The sequence below is a fragment of the Pelmatolapia mariae genome, linkage group LG3_W, assembly GCF_036321145.2.
Source record: "Pelmatolapia mariae isolate MD_Pm_ZW linkage group LG3_W, Pm_UMD_F_2, whole genome shotgun sequence".
NCBI lineage: Eukaryota > Metazoa > Chordata > Actinopteri > Cichliformes > Cichlidae > Pelmatolapia > Pelmatolapia mariae.
In genome coordinates, this window is record NC_086229.1 from 87,997,579 (window position 1) to 88,016,590 (window position 19,012).

The window sequence follows — 19,012 nt, forward strand, 5'->3', positions numbered from 1 at the left end:
CTTTTGGACAGTTCAATTGCCATCTCTTTTTCAAGCCACCTTATCTCCCCAAGCTACATCATACATACAACCCAACAGTGTAATGTGTTTTGTCAGGTAGAGACTAAACCCACAGCAGCTGCATTTACTGTAAAAATCAAGTGGGGAACAGCTCTGTTAGCTTTAAAAAGGTATTTGATTAGACCCATAAAAAAAGAAGAAAAACTTTGATAAGCAATTAAAAGTTTAGCACTTCATGGAAAAAAAATACCTCATAGAATCACTTGTGTTTCTATTAGTTATTAAAGTTTTTCTGCCTAAATTTAAAGCTAAATGTAGTAATCAACATCACCTACATGTAGACCCATGCTCTATCTGCGATTAACTTGACTTTCTTGCATCATGGAGAATGTTTAAACAGTTAGTTCATTCATATGTTATGGTGATGCTCAAGACTTTAAATTGATTTGCATGTAACTGAGTGAAATAAATATCTTATCGCCAAGCAAAACAAGATTTAGCACTTGGCTGAGAAAGCCTTGTTGGCAAGCACAGTGGTAAGGCATTTGTAGTTAGTGTTGTAGTCAGTCACCGAGTTAGCATACATCTCAGGAGGGATTTTGGCAAACTCCCTGCACAGATTTTCTGTAGGTTTAAGGTCTGGAGACTGGCTGGACCACTCCGTGACCTTATTGTGCTTCTTCTTTAGCCACTCCTTTGTTGCCTTAGTGGTATGTTTTGGGTCTCTGTCATCCTGAAAGACCCATCCAGGACCCATCTTCAGTGTTCTGGTTGAGGGAAGTAGATTCTAGTCTAAGATTTTAGGATACATGAACAAATGCCCTGTGCCCAAAGCAGGGGAAGGTGTTGTTTTGGTCATACTCAGCATTTCTCTGCCTCCTGGCTGGGTTTGTAGGGGACCAAATACTTATCTGACTCAGTGACATGCAACTTTAACATTTTTTTATGATCCTTTTTTATGTAATGTGTCTCATTGTGTCTGTCTCTTCTGTCTCTTTTCATTAAAATTAAACTATCATAAAAAATGGAGACTGCTCATTTGTAAGTGAGCAAACTTACAAATTCAGCAGAGGATCAAATAAATATTTTCCCCACAGTAAGTAGAGTGGATGGACTTCAGCTTGCAATTACTGATACAGGTGAAATAACAATAATATAACACAGTATTCATGGCTGAGGATTACTGTAATTCATACTAGTTTGAATTGTGATGATATAGAAAACTCCTGTAAATGAGAAAAACTGTGACATGAATAGTATGATAGATGAGCATAAGCTCTGAATAGCAAAAACGTTCCTTTGTTTTGGTTGTAAGAGCAGATGGTTACTTACTTGAAAGCTCACTTGTAAGCATTATGTGAGGTGAATTTACATAAAGCCTGATGGAAGGAAGAAGCAGAGCGTCTTCAAACTGCGATCAGTTACAGTTTCTGTGACGCTGTCCGTGGTGCTGAAATTTGCACCGCTATGAGTGTGCAGCACGTGCTGCTGGTAAAAAGCCTCCCAGACGGCCAAACTGGCGTCACTGTGCGTAACGGCTGGTTAGTGACAACTGAATGTACGCTGTTTCTTAATTTCATTACAGAACAAATTGAGGACAGAGCCAAAAACTGCACGTGATCTCGCATAAAAAACACAACACTGCAGAAGAGTGTTGACAGTGATATAAAACAGAAAGTGTTCCAAGACTGAAAACTGCATAATGCAATAACAAATACAAGCTGGTAGCTTGATACACCACCACATTCTGATGATATGATATTAAATGTGCCGCTGTGTCCTAATGTTAGCTCACAGGGTGTGGGTACATTTCTGTCTCCAGTTCTTCTAATCTGTTTTAACTTCAACTATCAAAGAATCCAAACTGTGAATCTGTGAATACATAAATAGTTCATTTTTTTGTTATGTTACAGTAAGCACGTGATTCAGCCTGCATGCTATATGACACGCCACACTGTACATCTGTGCACGTCAGCATCTGTGTGCATACGCATGAGTGCTTTAGTCCAGGTGTTTGAGCCGCACTGAGAACGGAACTGAATTTTCATCTCCAACAATCAGCGTCTCCCTGACTTGAGCAGCGTCTCCTGCTAACCCGTGATGAATTGGGTTGCATGTGATTCATTGACTTTCTCCTGCGTGAGGATATCAACAGACTTGTTCCTCCAGAGGAGGAGGCCTTACCTCTGGATAACCTCCTGCTCTCTGTATCTATTCCTTCCTTTTTTAAATCTTCTTTTCCTCTCTACCCTTACCATTCAGTGTTGTGGGAGGCACTGTTAGCAGTGGGATCTGGCATAGGAAGCAGTGTGTGTGTGTCTGTGTCTGTGTCTGTGTGTTTGTATCTGTGTGCGAGTGTGTGTGTAGGAGGGGTAATTTGCATTCACTGCCACAGGCGACCTCGGCTTCAGAAGCCCTGAAGAGATGGCCCTTTGAGCTGCACTGAAAGAGACGACGGGTACGTGTGTGTGTGTGTGTGTGTGTGTGTGTGAGTGTTTGTGAGTGTGTAAGCAAAAAGGAGAGAGAGAGAGAGAGAGGGGCGGATAGGAGGCAGCAACATACCTCTTAGTGCACAGTGAGCAGTGTGACTAAATGTGTATATGCACCAACAAGTCTGTGGCTGTGTGTGTGTCTGTTTGCATACATGTGCATCTTCAGTAGCTAAGCCTTGAGGCAAACTGCAGCCATTATTAATCCTCAGACAGCTGAATTCTGCTTTTTGCTGTATGCCTCACAGGTTGCTGGGCTCTTTGATCTTCCTATATCTTCTTTTCTCAAGGTTACTTTATTAACACTTGCAGTGCACTTTCAGTCTGAGAACACGATCTGTTTCTAATTTCCAGGGACACCTAAAACAGAGGTAGATCAGATCTGTGCTCAGCCTGAATAAGGATTTATCATGATTCACTTCCATTACAAGTAAAAACACAGTAAACATCAAGCACAAAGGGATCAAATCGACTAATTATAACCAGAAAGTTTGGGATCAGTTTCACTTGTTTCTGTGCTGCCATTCAATAAAATCCTTCAGCAGGACACTACTCCTTTTCTATACTCTGAGCTTATCTCTGTTTCACAGCGTTGCTGAGTAATTTCCCAACACTGTTGGTCTCATCAACATCATGGTAACAGGGCAGCTGACCGTGCTGCCCCGAAATGCCTGACTCAGCAGCTCAAAATGTGAATGATATCAATAAACCGGAGGATTAATTATAAAAGGCAAATATACTGCGAAGTGTGCGGCGATTTATGACTGTTCTCTCCCGCTATACGTTACACAAAATCTGAGCTGTGTTGAGGCTGTGCCAGAAAAACACAGCTTCACAATCCTAACAGTAAAAAGTGGCTTACTCATGGCGTTATCCCAGAGATACAAAGCTGTGGATATGTTCGCGTGCACGCAAGATTTTTTTACCATTTGCTTGGTTTAAGTTTAATATTTACTTGTGTTCCAGTTTTCATCAACCAGTATCTGATGTTTTAGTAGCCAGACGCTTATCGTGACACAAAATGAAAACAGGATGAAGTGAGTTTAAAGTGCATCGGAGAAGCACTTCATAAAAAGACTTTAAATTTATACGCTTCTTCTCTGGAAGTATTTTTGTTCCTGCTTTGTGACATTTTAACAAGCTAAGAAAAGTAATCAGTTGCTCCTCCAGCGAGTCTTCCTTCCTGCGGATGAATTCTAACCCCGCTGTGTTCGACTGCAGCACGAGAGGGCAATCCTTGTTTTCCTCTGTAGCCTCACTGAGATCAGCACAGTTCTCCTCCGGCTGCAAGTTGTGCTTTACAGAGGAACGCTGGCTATTGACATCAGCTGCTGAATACATCTCAGGCAACAGCGACTATAAGGTGGGAGAGGCCCACAGCTACCCTGCTAGCAGTGACTGCACAAAATACTAACACTGGGACTGTCCGCAAGCAAACGCATTATGGGTTTTCCTAGACAGATAATATACTAGGAAGGTAGGAAGTGAGGAACTAGGAAGCTATTAATAAAGTGGCCTGGTAAAATGATATTTAAATAAAAAGGAGCTATCATTACATGTGGCTTTAAAACAAGCAGCTTTAAAACAATGCATTACCAACATGAGGTTACTTTTTTGTTTCTTTAAAAAAAAAGAAATCATTAAAAATAATAAAAGATAAAACATCTTTTGAACAGGTGGACATTTTTCACTTTGAAGAAGTGCCACTTGAAGGAACAGCTTATCGAGTATTTTGGGGTTTTAAACCTACAAAAGGCACACGTGTGGGAGCGAGCGTGTTATCACAGGGAATGTCTAATTGATAAGACACGGAATATTAGACTTCATCAAATCACATTAAATGCACTCCATCAATCCCCGAGTTAATTCAGATGATATCCCAGATTGTGCTGGAGCGCTGCTACAGAAGCCAAGCCAAAAGAACATGGATAGTCAAAGCCTGAGAGCTTAATATTTAAGTACTGTTGTAAAGTCAATTCACTCTCCTGCGGCTAAAAAGATCATTTAAATGGACTGTCTACTGCTAAATCCTATTTCTGCCTTCATTGCTCATCCAAAGCATATGGTGATGACTGGGAAGCTGTGAGAAATGCAAGGAGGATGTGGGGGGGCTGAAGAGAGAGAGCGAGGAAGGAGGGAAGGCAGCAGGGAGGTAAAATGGTGGGAATGTGAAGTGAAAAGAGGAACGATGTAGTAATGCTGGGAGAGGACAGGAGAGGAGGGCAACCATAATGACAGAAAAACAGCAAGATGGAGGAAGGACAGGAGAGTCGATCAAATCAATGACCCACACGAATGCAACAAAACATGTAAAAACACACAGCAGATTGTTGGGATCATGTGAAGTGCATGAACATGCATACACGCCACAAACATCCATGCACACATTCCCTTTCATTCTCTCTATCTTACAAGCTATAAATAGCAGGAACTGAGCTGCTGCTAATTCCTTCATTCAGAACCGAGCAGAAAGGCAAAATGCATGCAGCCTTTGATGCACACTCTGACAGGAAGACACAGGAACTGGTGGATGGTTGCCAAGACAAACCCTCCATCCCCTCCGTCCCCTCTATTCCTTCCTTCACGTGACTTCAATCTAAAGTCTGTACTCCTTGAATCGCCCTCCTTCCCTGTTTCTCACCCTCTCTTCATTTGGGCGTCCCTCGCCAACTACACCATTGCTTCTCAGCTTCCTCAAGAGGCTTACCGAAATGGAGGGAGGTGTGTTTGTTCAAAATCATGAAGCACAAGGGAGTTTCACTGCTTTAACCAGGCACCAAAATTCCAGGACTGAAAAACAGGAAGCCAAACTGCAGGTCTTCAGCTGGCTACTTCAAGACTGCTCTGAAAATCAGTCAGTCTCAAAGATTCTCAAAGATGTACAATAAACAAAAAACAAACACACATAGTGAATTGACACTTTAGTTTCTCCAGTAAGTAAAGTAAATGGGTTTAGCCTGTTTTTGTTTTTTATGTTAATTAAAAATAACAGTGACTTGAAATAGCTACACCTTTCAAACAAAGCTAGCTAGCTAGCACTAATTAGCTGATAACACCTTTATTCAAAACACCAAGATAGCCATGGCCAAAAGACAAACGTTTAGACTTCAAAACGTGCCCACAAACCAGTGGGTGAGGCCACTGTGGCTACTGCCATCTTTTACACAGTCAAAACTGGAATCATTAGCTTATCTTGCTAATTAGCCTACCAGCTACACCGCTGGTGTAGCTGGTAGGCTAAAGCCTAAAGTGCTCAAGGCCAAGGAGCTCCTTTAACTAAATATAAAAGGTGGTACTAGCAGTACATTAATAACTATATTAAATGGTCATCTTTATGACTATGACGCCCATTGGAGCATACTTCCCTTATCTTTATTGAGGTTTTTAAACCTCATTAGCAGCTCTCACCTGCTTTGCACTACATTTTACAAAAGCAAGTGCACAGTGCAATAAACCCAAGTCAAATATGAATAACTGTATGCTCACTTGTAACAACTATAACAATAGAAGCGCTCACCGTTTTGTTTTGTTTTTTTATCTAAAGAGCAAACTAAGTGAATATTAGCTTAAATGGCTAGCTGCAGCTAATAAAGGGTTCTTACAGACTTCATTTTTTATATTTAACAGTTCTCCTCCAAATGATTTTTTTATTAACTTCAGAACCATTTTAGTTATTGATCAATATCATGACGTGGTAGATAAACACGTTACAGTAATGAAATGCCGACATTTAATGAACTGCTTGTGACACCATCTTTGCTTTCGCTAATAGTTTGCTCAGTGTGGCCATAGCATGCCAAGAAGAGCTTAGTATTTTTAACTGTTTTAGTATTTTAAATCAACTTTGTGATATACCACCTTGTAATAAGATAAGATAAGATAAGATAAGATAACCTTTATTAGTCCCACACGTGGGAAATTTGTTTTGTCACAGCAGGAAGTGGACAGTGCAAAAGTTATGAAGCAAAAATATATGATGCTGTCAAACTGTTTGGTTTTTTTTAACACCAGAAAATGGTGGTGGGCAGAAATTTGGTAAATGTGCACTCCACATTCAAATAAATTCATGTCTGCTGAGCTGCCAACCGCATCAACTTACTGAAGTAAAATTTTAGACTTTGATTTCAAACCTTTTCAAACCACAACCAATTATGAGACTGGACTGCATCCCACACACAAGGTGCAGTTTTACAGATAATATACTACCCAACTGCAGCCCACACGATTTGAAAGTAACAATCCATCACATAAAACCCAGTGAAAAGATGATACTTTTTTGACAGACCCTCTCTATTTCCGGCAGACGCTCCTTTCTTTTCTCATGCTTTTCCCACCAACTCTACACTTTTTCTGTGCAGATTTGTCTTGTAAGATATGTTAGCCTAAGTAGTTCTGGACACATTTCTAATAACCTTTCCTCTCTTTCAACAGTCCATCAAAACCCACAAGCTACACCAGCTTAGCAGTCAGCAATTTAAAAATCCGCTCCTCTTCCTCTCAGCTCATGTCACATAAAGTACTTGACAGTGTAGCAAAGAGTGATGTTACCGTCTTCAGATTTTTGCAAATATCAAAAATGAGACAACGCTTAGTCCTCCCCAGAGATCGTTTCTGGTTTCTTTGCTGACAAGTTGATGCTTTTTGTCATGTAAATGTCAATTATTTCATAAGCTCCCACATTAAAATCAAAATTAAAAACCTCGGCGTATAACCAGCGGTACTACATCAAAGGAATCTAGAGTTCATCTTTTAGTATAGAAAATGTTTTTGCCGCTCATCTAAGAGTTTTTATCACTTCCTAAGGGTAAATGTAATCTGATTATTCTGGCTTAACGTCAAGTCAGATACATGTCACACATTACTGTTTACTCCTGCCAATCTCTTTAAGCCCCGCTTCTGTACTTTAACTCAACAGTTAGAAATATAAACGATCCTGACTTATATGCCTACTTTTTAGCGTCTGCATTCGCTGCAGTACAGTCAACAGCATTATCACCCTACAACTCTGCACCCTATATCCACCTCCTGACTGTCAATACACATACAGGCAGGCAACACAACACATACACAGGAGTGACTTCACAAATATAACTTTTTAATCCAATTGTGAGACCAGATTTGGAACTTGAGGAACTAGTCTTCAGATTTTTCAACAACCAGCCGTGTGATCCTATGTGTTTTGTGATCTTAGATTGATGATGGGAACAGTTGAAAGGCAGCGACTGACCCAGGCTGATTCTTTTGCCCTCGCCACCTAAGTGTAAGATACAGCCTTTGACCGAGCAGGCCATTCGTTCTCTGCACCACCGTGCCTCAGGACAGAGAACAGAGCAGAGGGGAGCAGACTGAGCAAAGGAGCGGGAGAACGGGAAGGTGAAACATGAGAGGAGGCAAAAAAGAAAAAAGCAAAGATGTCAGATTTGGTTTGTAAGGGCTGGACCACAGGCTGGATGAGGCCTTCTGTTCTAACCTCCATCTTTGACAATACAACAACCACCTCAAGATGCCTGGCTTAAAATCTAACTCTGCTCTCATTGTGTCCTTGTCTTTTTATTTAAGCCTCTGGTTTGTCTTTCGGTTCTGGCAAGCGCACCCTCACATCAAAGAAAACTTTTGTCAAGTGTGTGTGAGCGAGAAAGAGAGAAAGACAGTGGATATTTCATCTGCAGAGGGTTACAGGCGCCCATACTGTATGTAACAGCAATTGTTCATTCTAGGGGAAGTGTATTCTGCCTGCAGAAAGATAGTGATCTATTTCCCCTCCCATCATCCCCTTTTTTCTCCCATTTTTGTTCTTCAGAGGGTATCAGCCAGGGTAAGGAGGGGGAAGAGGTGACATAAAGAAAGAGATGGAGCAGAATAATCAAGGTTTTCTGGCATCATAAGCAATATCTATCCTACGTCTACTGCTGCACGCTGGCACTTCTCTCACTTTTTCCCATTATTTATCTGTTTGTTTTTATCTCTTATTTATGCATCTCTAGCCTTTTGACGATGCTGCAGAGGGGCGCTCGGCCACCGTGTGCATTATTGTATTAGTATTGAACCCTTCTTGATGAATCTCCTCAGAAAATTGAAATACTGCAGAATGGGGAGATGTGGGAACTTGAGCTTGATGCATGGAGATAGATGAAGCATCGGATGTAATAATTTATAAGGCCCCCAGCATGCACCGTGCATCTCTGCCAAAAAGGCACAGCACTGACAACGCTGAGGTTAGCGGTTCAAATCCCAAAGGGTTCTCTGGCAAAACTGATGTATACCCACTTGGAAGGGACTAATTGAACAGCTTTAAAGGCACTTTTGTAACAGCTTATCGGGATTTAACCCCAGTCTACCACCAGTAGCGTTCTTGTGGGAGCAGTGGAGTTTGTCTCATGCTTATCCATACAGTTATTTATCACTGATATCAATACATGAATGTAGGATGTAAGAATTTCATAACTAATTCATGTGAGTCTTTAACTGTTTCCACAGTGCTCCCTTTCAGCGCTCACATTCTTGATTGCAGTTTTTGTGAAACTGACCGAGCTTGTGAGGAGCGCTAATTCATACTGCAGACTCTCTGAATAAAGGTGAGCTGAAAGCAACACCTCTAAGCGGGTGAGGAACTGTCACATAGATGGGGGTAATATGTTATAGTGAGTCCTACATGTGAGGTGTTGCATTTGTTATTTCAGGGCAAAAACTGTGCTAGAAAAAATACCCCAAGGGTGTCAAACATAAATCCCACGGGCCAGGATTGGCCCCACAACGACCCATTAGTCGTGAAGAAGGCACACATTTTGGACTTCTCAGTTTTACAACTGCTTCCTTCTAATGAACACCTCCCCCATGGCGATTCATTTTTATTCATAATTTCACACCAACATAAAAAAGTTTGGCATCACTGTCCTAGATCATAAACCTCCACCAGAAGCTCGTCTAGGGTGTGTTTTGTTTTTAACTATTTGTTAAATGGCCAACTTTCAGAAACTAGAAGACAAAGTCTCATATATTCATTGTATCGTAACACAAGCCCTACTGCTAACCTTAGATCAGATGCCACTGATGTGGACACTGGAAAAAAGAACATGTTGGATTTACTTAATTCAATAGTTTTGCTTTGGCAGCAACTTAAACAACTGAGTTAACTCGACATTCACATATCCACATTCAATAAGCCTGTGCATTTTGTGTTGATAAGGTGATTGAAACATGTTTAAAGTAAGCAGAGCTCATGGAATATTTTAATCCTTCACAATTTTCTCAACAAAGTCAAAGAAACATAAAATCTTAATGAATTTACAAAACCTCCAGTCCACCCATCCCTTTATCTTTACCAGGGTTGCACGGGGGCTGGGGCCTATCCCAGATGTGATAGGGTAAGAGACAGGGTACTCCCTGGACAGGTCTCCAGGGCTAACACGCAGAGACAAACAACCATTTACACTCACGGGTAATTTATAATCACCAGTTAACCTAACCCCAATAAGTGCATGACTTTTAACTGTGGGAGGAAACTATAACACCCTAGGAGAACCCACTGCCAACTAGTCAGATTATGGATTTGAACCCAGGACCTTCTTGCTGTGAGGCAGTAGTGCTAACCACCACGCCACCAAGCTGTCAATCCACTTACTTAACAAAAGTAGGACAGCTATGATTACACAGCTTGATGCTGAATTTTCTTTACGTTTTGTTCTCGACAGGTTAAACCACAATAAATAGAAACAGCATACATGTGGTGTGTGTCTCTTATAACTCCAGTGATTTTCCTGCAGTTTCAAATCTCGTGTGATCTTGGGAATTTCCTGAGACCAGACAACTAACCACTCTTACTAGATTGTATCATGTCATCTCAACAAGAACAAATTAAGTTGTTGAATTGCTTCATACAGATCCTACATGATTTAAATATGTTCACCATAGAAACATGAAATTATTTTGTTAAAATTACAATTTTTTTTAGACTTTTGTAAACGTAACAACCACCCATTTCTTTTTTGAGTGGAGATGCTAAAAGGTTTTAAGATGCCTGGTCCTGAGCAGCTACATGCTGCTGAAACAGTCACATCTGGGGCTGAAACAAGCTGCAGCTCAAGGCAAAATATACATTTTTCTTCTAAAAAGATCAAAGTGCTAAAAAGCTGAAACGGAAACAAATTCAGCAAGTGACTCCTGCTTCAATTGTCCATTTAGGCTTTTGTAGGTGTTCGGGTATAATGATGGGACAAACTTTCTTTAAAAAACTTCCTGCTGCTGACTTCAAAGCGATGGTTTCTTTATTCCCTGTGCCTAACTCCACAAAGCATAGCCATAATGGATTGTGTATGCCGGTAAACATTTATAACGAGTTTCCATTTGTGGGCTGCTGAGTCCAGCTACTCCAACTTATTCACCATGAAGGCTTGCTCTGTGTTAACGGCAGCCGACTGCTGAGAGAAGCATGTGATCTGTCTGTGAGCCTGAGGCGGCATCGGCTGCCGGTCCTCCCCTCGCCTCATCCATCGATCCAGCGTGACTCTGCAGGAGTGAGATGAAAACCTCTCACTATGATTTATGGGATATCATCTGCAGGCGTACCAGTGGAGCTCCTGCCTTCCAGCATTTGATGAGGAAACTACCTGCCAGACGCAAAAACCAAGACTGAGTCCATAAACCCTCACTGGACTACTTCTGCACTGTAAAGCCTTTATTATAACCTAGTGGTCATTTTATTCCTTCAAAGGTACTAATAAATGGAAATCACAGCAGTTCTTCATTCTTATAGTCCGAGGTATGAATGTTGGACGGCTCTTTGTTTAAAAACCACTTAAAGCAGTTGAGAATGTTTCGAATTCTTCTTTAAAGGTACTTTGCAGGTAGCTTGTTCCAAACAACTTGGAAAACTCATCCCGTTTTTAAGGATTCGGCTCTCTTCTGGTTCTTCATTTAATTTCTCTAACCGACTCCATGATGGTTTGATGGACTCCATGCATTTTTGTTTTTCTTGTTGCTAAAAATAATTACTTCCACTAAGGAGGTTATTATTTGGTAGTATCTGCATGCATGTCATCATTCTGCCTGTAAACATGATAACTTGAAGGAATTCTGAGAAAACCTGGTAGGGGTGCAGAGTGCGGTCATGTTAATCATCCATCAAAATCTGGCTTCCAGTTCAAGGTCTTCAAGGTCAACTTTATGATTTATTGGACAAAAATTGACAGAAAGCCGTATAACTTTGAAATTAGCTCTATTGCAAGTGTGGTTTAAGATTTAAGATATCATGTCACATTTGAGCTCTGACCTCTCCTTCAAGGTCAACAGGTTAGTCTAAAAGGTCAAGATGATAATAATGCTATATAGAGCTGTTTGAAATGAAGACTCTTACTGCCATTGTTTGTACTTTCAACATACAGGTATACAGGAAGTGACATATAGGCATTCTAAACACATGTTACTTTGGACATCTGACCTTTGGCCTCATCTTCAAATGCAATTAAACTCATAAATTGCTAACTTTGCTTCAAATTATACTTTCTTTGATACAGGTCTATCAGGATCAGGAAATCTTATATTATAGTCCAATGGCATGTTACATTTGATCTCTGACCTCAATTTTACATCTGCCTTTCTTTTAAGCTGAACCCAAAATGTGTCACATCTTTAAATAAAGTATGAGAACGAATGGCCTACTTCGAAATATACTGTAGTAAAGTGTTCTATAATAAGCTCAAGCTATTTACACATCAATACCTATTACCCATTAACCCACTCCTACATAATGTCTGTGTAATCAAAGCAAACATCCATCATGCTTCCCTTATCTGACTGACTTTACTGCACCACCAACTTAATGTTCTTTTAAAAGAACAAATAAACCAAACAAATACATACAAACTAAAATAATACAATATTTCCTTAACAGTAAATACCTCCAGAGAGTGGCTTGCCTTGCCTTCTTGTTCTTTATGGTTCTGGCTGTATGTTTTGGGTCGTTGCCGTGCCTCCCTGAGGCCACCATGTGTTGGATAGAAATGTAGTCTCTAATTGAAATCCAAAAGGTGCTGCAATGTGTCTTTTCTGTAGCAATATATACACAATAAGTTATTTAATGTGTTTAGAAAAAATGAAAACCCATTCAGTGATTAGCATTTTCTGCTCAAAACTATTTATATAGTCAAAGAATGTGATATGAAATTACTAAATTAGATGAAGCCGTCTTTAATCAAATATTAAAAAGTGTCATTTTTCATTCTTTCTTTCAATTTGTTTCATTTCTTGATTTTGTTTTTTTCTAAAAGACTGACACATTCAGCAGCATGTTTATTCAGGAGCGCCATGGGATGAATGAAAGATATGACAACACATGGCTAGCATTGCAACTTACTAAGCACTTAAATATTAATTAAAGAGCCATGAGTACGCGCCAAATGTTAGCATATTTGTTTATCTGTGAACAAACACACATTCATGTCAGTGTCCCACTTTCTCCTACTTGCACCGACGGCAGCATTAAGACGTAATTCTGCCAACTTAATCCACTTAAAACCAGAGTTTTTTTAAGGATTCTGTCTTAAGGGTGCCCTGCGAAAAGATACAAGTACAAAACTCTCAGGAGACGGAGAATTCATGTTTTAAAAGTAAGAAGAAAGACAGTGCCAGACGTGGTGTGGCAAGAGAAAATGCACATACCCCAAAAATCTCTAGCCCTAGTCTCCTCTCCTTGTTTTTTATCCTCATTTCCTCGTTTCCTTCCATCTCCTCCATTGCATGCTTAACAAATGATTTGGAAACCAAAGTGGGAGAAAAGGCAGAGGAGCAAAGACAACGGCAACCCTGGGGCTGCTAGAGATTGCTGAGGCTAGCAATGTCATGCCTGACTCGACCACAGTAAATATAACAGCAGTGATGATGGAGGACGGGCGGGGGAGGGGGTGAAGCGAGCTCATATGGATCTGCAGTTCTTTTTTTCCACACTTGGGATAAATTATGGCACGTGCACCGGGTGGGTATTTGCTGGGATAATGTCTTTCTAACCTGGACGCACCTTACAAACAGTGACCGTGTGGTACACCGACGACGCCGGGCGCTCTGCTGATTTTTCACATTGATGAATGAAGGTCACTGTGGGGAGGTGTTCAGCACCTGTGTGACATTTGCAGAAGGCGTGCTTGCACGGGAGAATGTGAGCGAGTGTTTATATGTTTCAGAGTTATGACATTTCCATTTCCACATCGCACATCTCAGGGAAAAAAAAGTGAAACCTGATGTATAATGCTCTAAATTTGCCCGCGGAGCTGTAAGTGGCAATGATGGGGTGTCGAGGGCTGAGGCTGCGGTGCTGGAGTGGAGAGGCGGAAGGAATGGTTTTGAACTGTGAGGTGGGTAAAAAAAAAAAGAAATCTTAAAAAGTTCTGATGGACGGGAAGAGAGGGAGACTTAAAAGTGTTGGTGAGAAAGACACACACAGACACTGTCAAGCTACATCATGGAGTATTCTTTTTTTAGCCTCAATACAGATCTTTAATAACACTTCATTCCTCTTTGGAAAACGTCCAGTTAGCTTTCAGGTCTTATTTTCTTTTCCAAGCAAAACCCAAAATGCTTACAAGTTTGTCTCTATAAAAAGGTGTTGGGAAGCTGTGCAGCTTTTACTCGAGATATAGAAATGAAAGACAAAAATGTGAAGCACAATATCCTCGGCAAGGAGAGAAAGGGAGGTGACGGGAGTCTCTTCTTTTCATATCACACCTGCCGACGAGATGGAAATCTTTCCCCCTTATTGCTCGTACACCAAATAGTCCCTAGACTGACAAAAACGTCCACAGTTTGATCTGAGTTGAGAGAAGAGAGTTCTTGACTGGAAAAAAAAAGTAAAGTCAAAAGTCACCTAATCCCTTTTCTCATAAAGCTGCTCCAGTCCTGGCCTTTTTGTTTTATAACACGCAGAATTGGAGGTACCATAAAACCAGCAAAGGGGTAGTTGAAATGATTTTTGATTCTCCGTGGAGTTTTATATTGTTTCTTTTATATGCAAGTCCAACCCAGACGCAAGCATAATCCTAAAACTAACAGTCGTCATCTACATTATGTGCAAGGTGGGTATGAAATATTAGCTTGTAAAGTTGTGAAAGACTCTAAAAAGGAACTCTAGAAAGTAACTTTTATATAACCACTCAGACGATCCCTGTAAGTGGTGACTGTTCACTAAGCCCCTCCTCTAAACAGATAAATCATCATCACACAAGTGTATTCAAAGCAAGTCAGAAGTCAGGTTAGACTGAAACAAGAGTCTGACCTTAACACCAGGGCAAGCTAACAATACTGGAAGAGATATTTCTTGCTTTAACTGTATGTCTATGGTTCTATGTGTTGGTGTTGTGGGGGGCACACATTATTGGCAGATAAAGGTGCTCCTCTTCACCTATAATAGGCCTTCTTTGTGACTCTCAAGCAATGCTCGGCCAGTCCTCTGCTTAGTCTCTCGTCCTGTGGTCAAATGTCAACTCCACCATCTCAGTGCAGCAGCTCATGAACCAGTTCACTACCTACTTGAGGTTCTGGTCCGAGTGGCTCTCCAGCTCGCACAAGATCAAGGCTGCTGTAGCCGGCTGAAGTCCAAGAACATGAGGCTGAAGCCAACAGGACAGCAGATTAATGTAAAATGATATCGAGGACACATGGGCTGATTAACAGCAGCTGAACTTTTGAACTATCTGGTCTTTAAGTCTGACGTCATTAGCCGTGTCTGGGCCCAAACTCCGCTGCAGGTCCCTAAGTCAAACGAACACTGCGGCATCACTGAGAGTTACAAACTGTCTAAATTCTTTCATCTGTAATAAAATGGTCAGCGTTGCTGCTCTACCAGGTGTAACAATTAGGTTTAACATCCAGGCATCCATGAAAACAGAATTTATTAAATTTAACAGAGTTAGAAGCTAGCAGGAAGTTAGCTCGCTAGTTTCCGCCTAAACATAATATACCATGTTCTGACTGAGAGATTTCTGAAAAAATTAAAACATACAGCTCTGCTATCACTTCCAACATAAATGAAGACAGAAAAATAAACAACAGTGACTTTTGCAGGGTTACTGAAGTTTGGCTAGCTGGTATATAATGATGTGCTATGTGATCGCTAGCGACACAGCTATGTTAGCATAACATAAACACACTTAAATTGGAGGATGAACGCTAACTTTTTTCCACTTGACAAAAGTTAACGTGAGGGTTCCCGATGGTTAGGGACAAATGCAATCGCGTGGCAGGATGCTGTAAACAGTCCAAACTTTAGTCAGGAGAACAACGGAAATAATCCATCCACAATACCAGGTTAGTCATTAATATACTGCTGCATGGGCTGAGCTGTAGTTACATCATAAGGTTTTAAAAACTGAGCTTTGAAATTAATAGTGGTAATAAAAACCGAGAGAAGACGACAGTGAGTGTTTTTAGGGGCTTGTTGAGATTAAATAGAACAAGATATAAAGCAGTAAAACATGTTAAAAACACAGCAGCCTTATGAAACGCAGAGTAGTTTGGGCCCGGAAGCAGGATTCATACGTCATCACTTAAAGACTGAATAGGTGAGGGTACTGTTGCCTAGTAAGCAATCCTGGATCTATCAGTCAGATGGGAAAAAAACACAACCAAATAAACCAAAAAAAACAAAAAGTAGTTTCTAAAATATATTTAAGAAAATATATAAATATAAAAAATATATTTAAGAATGGAAAAGACTGTCTTCTACATGGTGCGGCTGTTTGTGCCTGGAGCTTTACTGACTTTACTAAAGCTACAAGCTAAAAGGTGTTGGTTGCAAACACTAAAACAATCTGTCAGTTATCCTCAATCAAACAACAAACTTCACATATAATCTTCTATTTGGCAGCCAGACAAAAAGATGAGTCGGCTTTTTCTACCAAGAACCCGATGTTGCAGACTTAAAAAAACACATGTACAGCAGTAACTGTGTGCCTGCTGTGTGAGCATGGAAAGCTCAACAAGAATGGTACGGTACTAGTAACTAAAGGGTTTGGAGCTTAGTGAAAAGTCCACCTATTCCCTGTGCTAAATGTTACCCATCAAAGCCCTCAAAGTCCCACATCCACCAACCCTTCATTTCACCCTGTCCCCACTCACCATCCTCCGTGGGCACGTAGACATTGAGGTAGAGGCAGTCCTCGCTCTGGTTCTGGATGTAACCGGCCGCCACGTCCAGGTTGTCTGTGAACCACACGGGCAGCATTATCTCCGGCAGCACACCGTGAACATTTTGAGGGCACACAGGGGCAAAGAGGGTGGCATTGCGGATCTCCTGCCAGGATCCCGGGGCCTCAGGTGGCTGAAAGCGGCGATCGCCGATGGGCGCCGTGGCATAGGGCACACCCAGGTACTGCTCCACAGGGCCAAGAATCTCATTGTTCAAGTCCTTCTTGATGCCTCTGAGCTTCCCATAGTTAGTGGTCACGATAGGGTGTTTAGAAGGATCCATCTTCTGGCTCGAGGCTAGACTGAAGAACAGAATGAGGCCTAGGACGCTCATGAGGCACCAGTCTGTCATGAGGCTGAGGTGGCTTGTCCTGGACGACAAACTCCGCCGACTCTGTTTATTTATAAAGAATGGAAGGGGGTTCATGACTGAGTTCATACTGTTCAGCCACCTGCTTTTAGTCAGTTTGGGAAAACGTCTCTCTTTATGAGCAAAAGTGGATTATATCCAACAATCTGGAAGGTAAAAAAACCCTTAATGACCAAAAAGGAGCCTTTTTTAGAAACTCGACCAAGACTAAGAGCGCTGACTGAAGGTGAAGTGGAGGACAAGGCAGCTGCTTGGGAGAGAAGGGTCCTTTGGGCTCTGGGTGCCGGATAAAGGGGTTTGGACCTTGGAGTGGCTGCCAGGTCAGTGGTAATTCTGAGCAATGGTGATCCGAAACACTTCCCAAGCCATGGCTCTGTTGCGTTCCATACCTATTCGTCCTCAATTATCCAGATAATTGGATTGATGATGAATTCTGCAGAATGAGACAGAGAAGCAGGGGGGAGGAGGGAAGAGATTTAAGGGACGGTGATAAAGAGAGAGAGAGCGGGGGCGGGGGGAGGGAGGGAGGAAGAAAAGATAAAAGAGATTAAGCTTATCTGAAACAGAAATATATTCCATTAAATGTTGTCAGTTCAACATTTTTTCACCTTCAGCTGTTGCCAAGGGACCTTTTTTTCTTTTTTTTTTCCTGAAATGAAAGATTTTCTAAATCCAGAGCCAGTGTTGTGTTCATTTTGGGAGCATTTCATGTGATGATCAACGTGTTTCACTTCAAGTCGTTACATCACGAGGCTGAAAATGTTTCTCTCCAACATGGACGGAAGAACAAAAACAAACACAATGACACAAATGCAATTTCTGCCATCATGTTTTTACTTCCTCTGGCGTTTGCAACATAATCCCATGTATGCTCCTTGCTGAGTGCACATTTCTACATGTCTCTCTATTCATTATGTATGAAAATCCTTCTGTCCCAGCGCGACCTGCGTGAGGGCACGATCCCTCCTGCCGGGCCGAGCTCAACCTGGCAGCTAGCACGCACGCATCTCTGCCACGTTTGCACCAAACAACGCTGCTAGCCTCAATATTTCTGGTTATTAAATTCCTCGAGGCTTCAGAGGTTCTCGTGGAGGTAACACTACAGACAGTACAGTAGACAGCATTGGTGGACGAGTAGAAGCTGGAGATTAGGGCGAGCCTTTCACTGCCCAGTAAGGTCAAATGTCAATAATGTGCGCCTGTAAGCAGCTTAGAACAGCCCAGCTGGGGCGCTCTCTGGCTATACGCAGAACACAGAGACACACGCGTAGTATTAACTGAGCCACACATGAATGAAAGCCCACATTGTGTACAGCCATTCATGTAATCTACAGCGGAAATGTGCAAATCCTCATCTAACAGATCCAGAGTCAGGAAATGCATGAGGCGAGGAGGAGATTAGGCCGCCGTTACGTTGTTGCGTGGGGTTATGTAACGGTGCGGGACACACAAGGCCCAGCAGTAAGTAACGCTGGGAGTACAGTGAGATATCTCCTCAGTGTTCACGCACTCTTTTTCACTCTTATCGCATTTTTTTCACACTCTCCCCTTTATCGCCCTACCGTAATTGTCCCCTTTAAAGGCATCATTAAGGATATTATTGCATCGCCTGTACCCACCTTTGTTTTTGTTTTCTCCCCCCCCACTCCCCCTTTCTCTCACACTGCCAATAAAGCCATTTAAATAGTAAAAGTATGGGATTTAAGAGGCTTGAGGCAAGACGGCAGATAATTAGAGTCTATAGGCTGATGAGCAGATAACACGAATAAGGAGGCTCATTCATGTAATAATAAAGTTTCCTATGTACAACAAGCCCTTGGAGAGGATATATTCGGGCTTTTGGGGAAATGTGTGGTGAAAAAAAAGTTAAAAAAGAGAGAGCGGTAATTGCGAGCGGGCCTGTAGCGCCTCTAATCTCTCCTTGTTTTTGTTTGTTCCCGCGCGTGCACACTAAATATATTGCTGCCTGCCTTTGTTCCTC

General features: G+C 41.5%; 1 protein-coding gene across 2 annotated transcripts in view; it reads right to left on the bottom strand.

Moving 5' to 3' along the window:
- LOC134624973 (neuroligin-2-like) overlaps nt 1-19,012 on the bottom strand; it is a 234,804-nt gene that overhangs the window by 135,977 nt on the left and 79,815 nt on the right. For both annotated transcript variants that reach the window (XM_063470221.1, XM_063470220.1), the window contains exon 3: nt 16,593-17,464. In XM_063470221.1, the coding sequence (XP_063326291.1) occupies nt 16,593-17,100 (508 nt within the window). In that variant the 5' untranslated portion in view covers nt 17,101-17,464. The remainder of the gene's footprint in view (nt 1-16,592; nt 17,465-19,012) is intronic.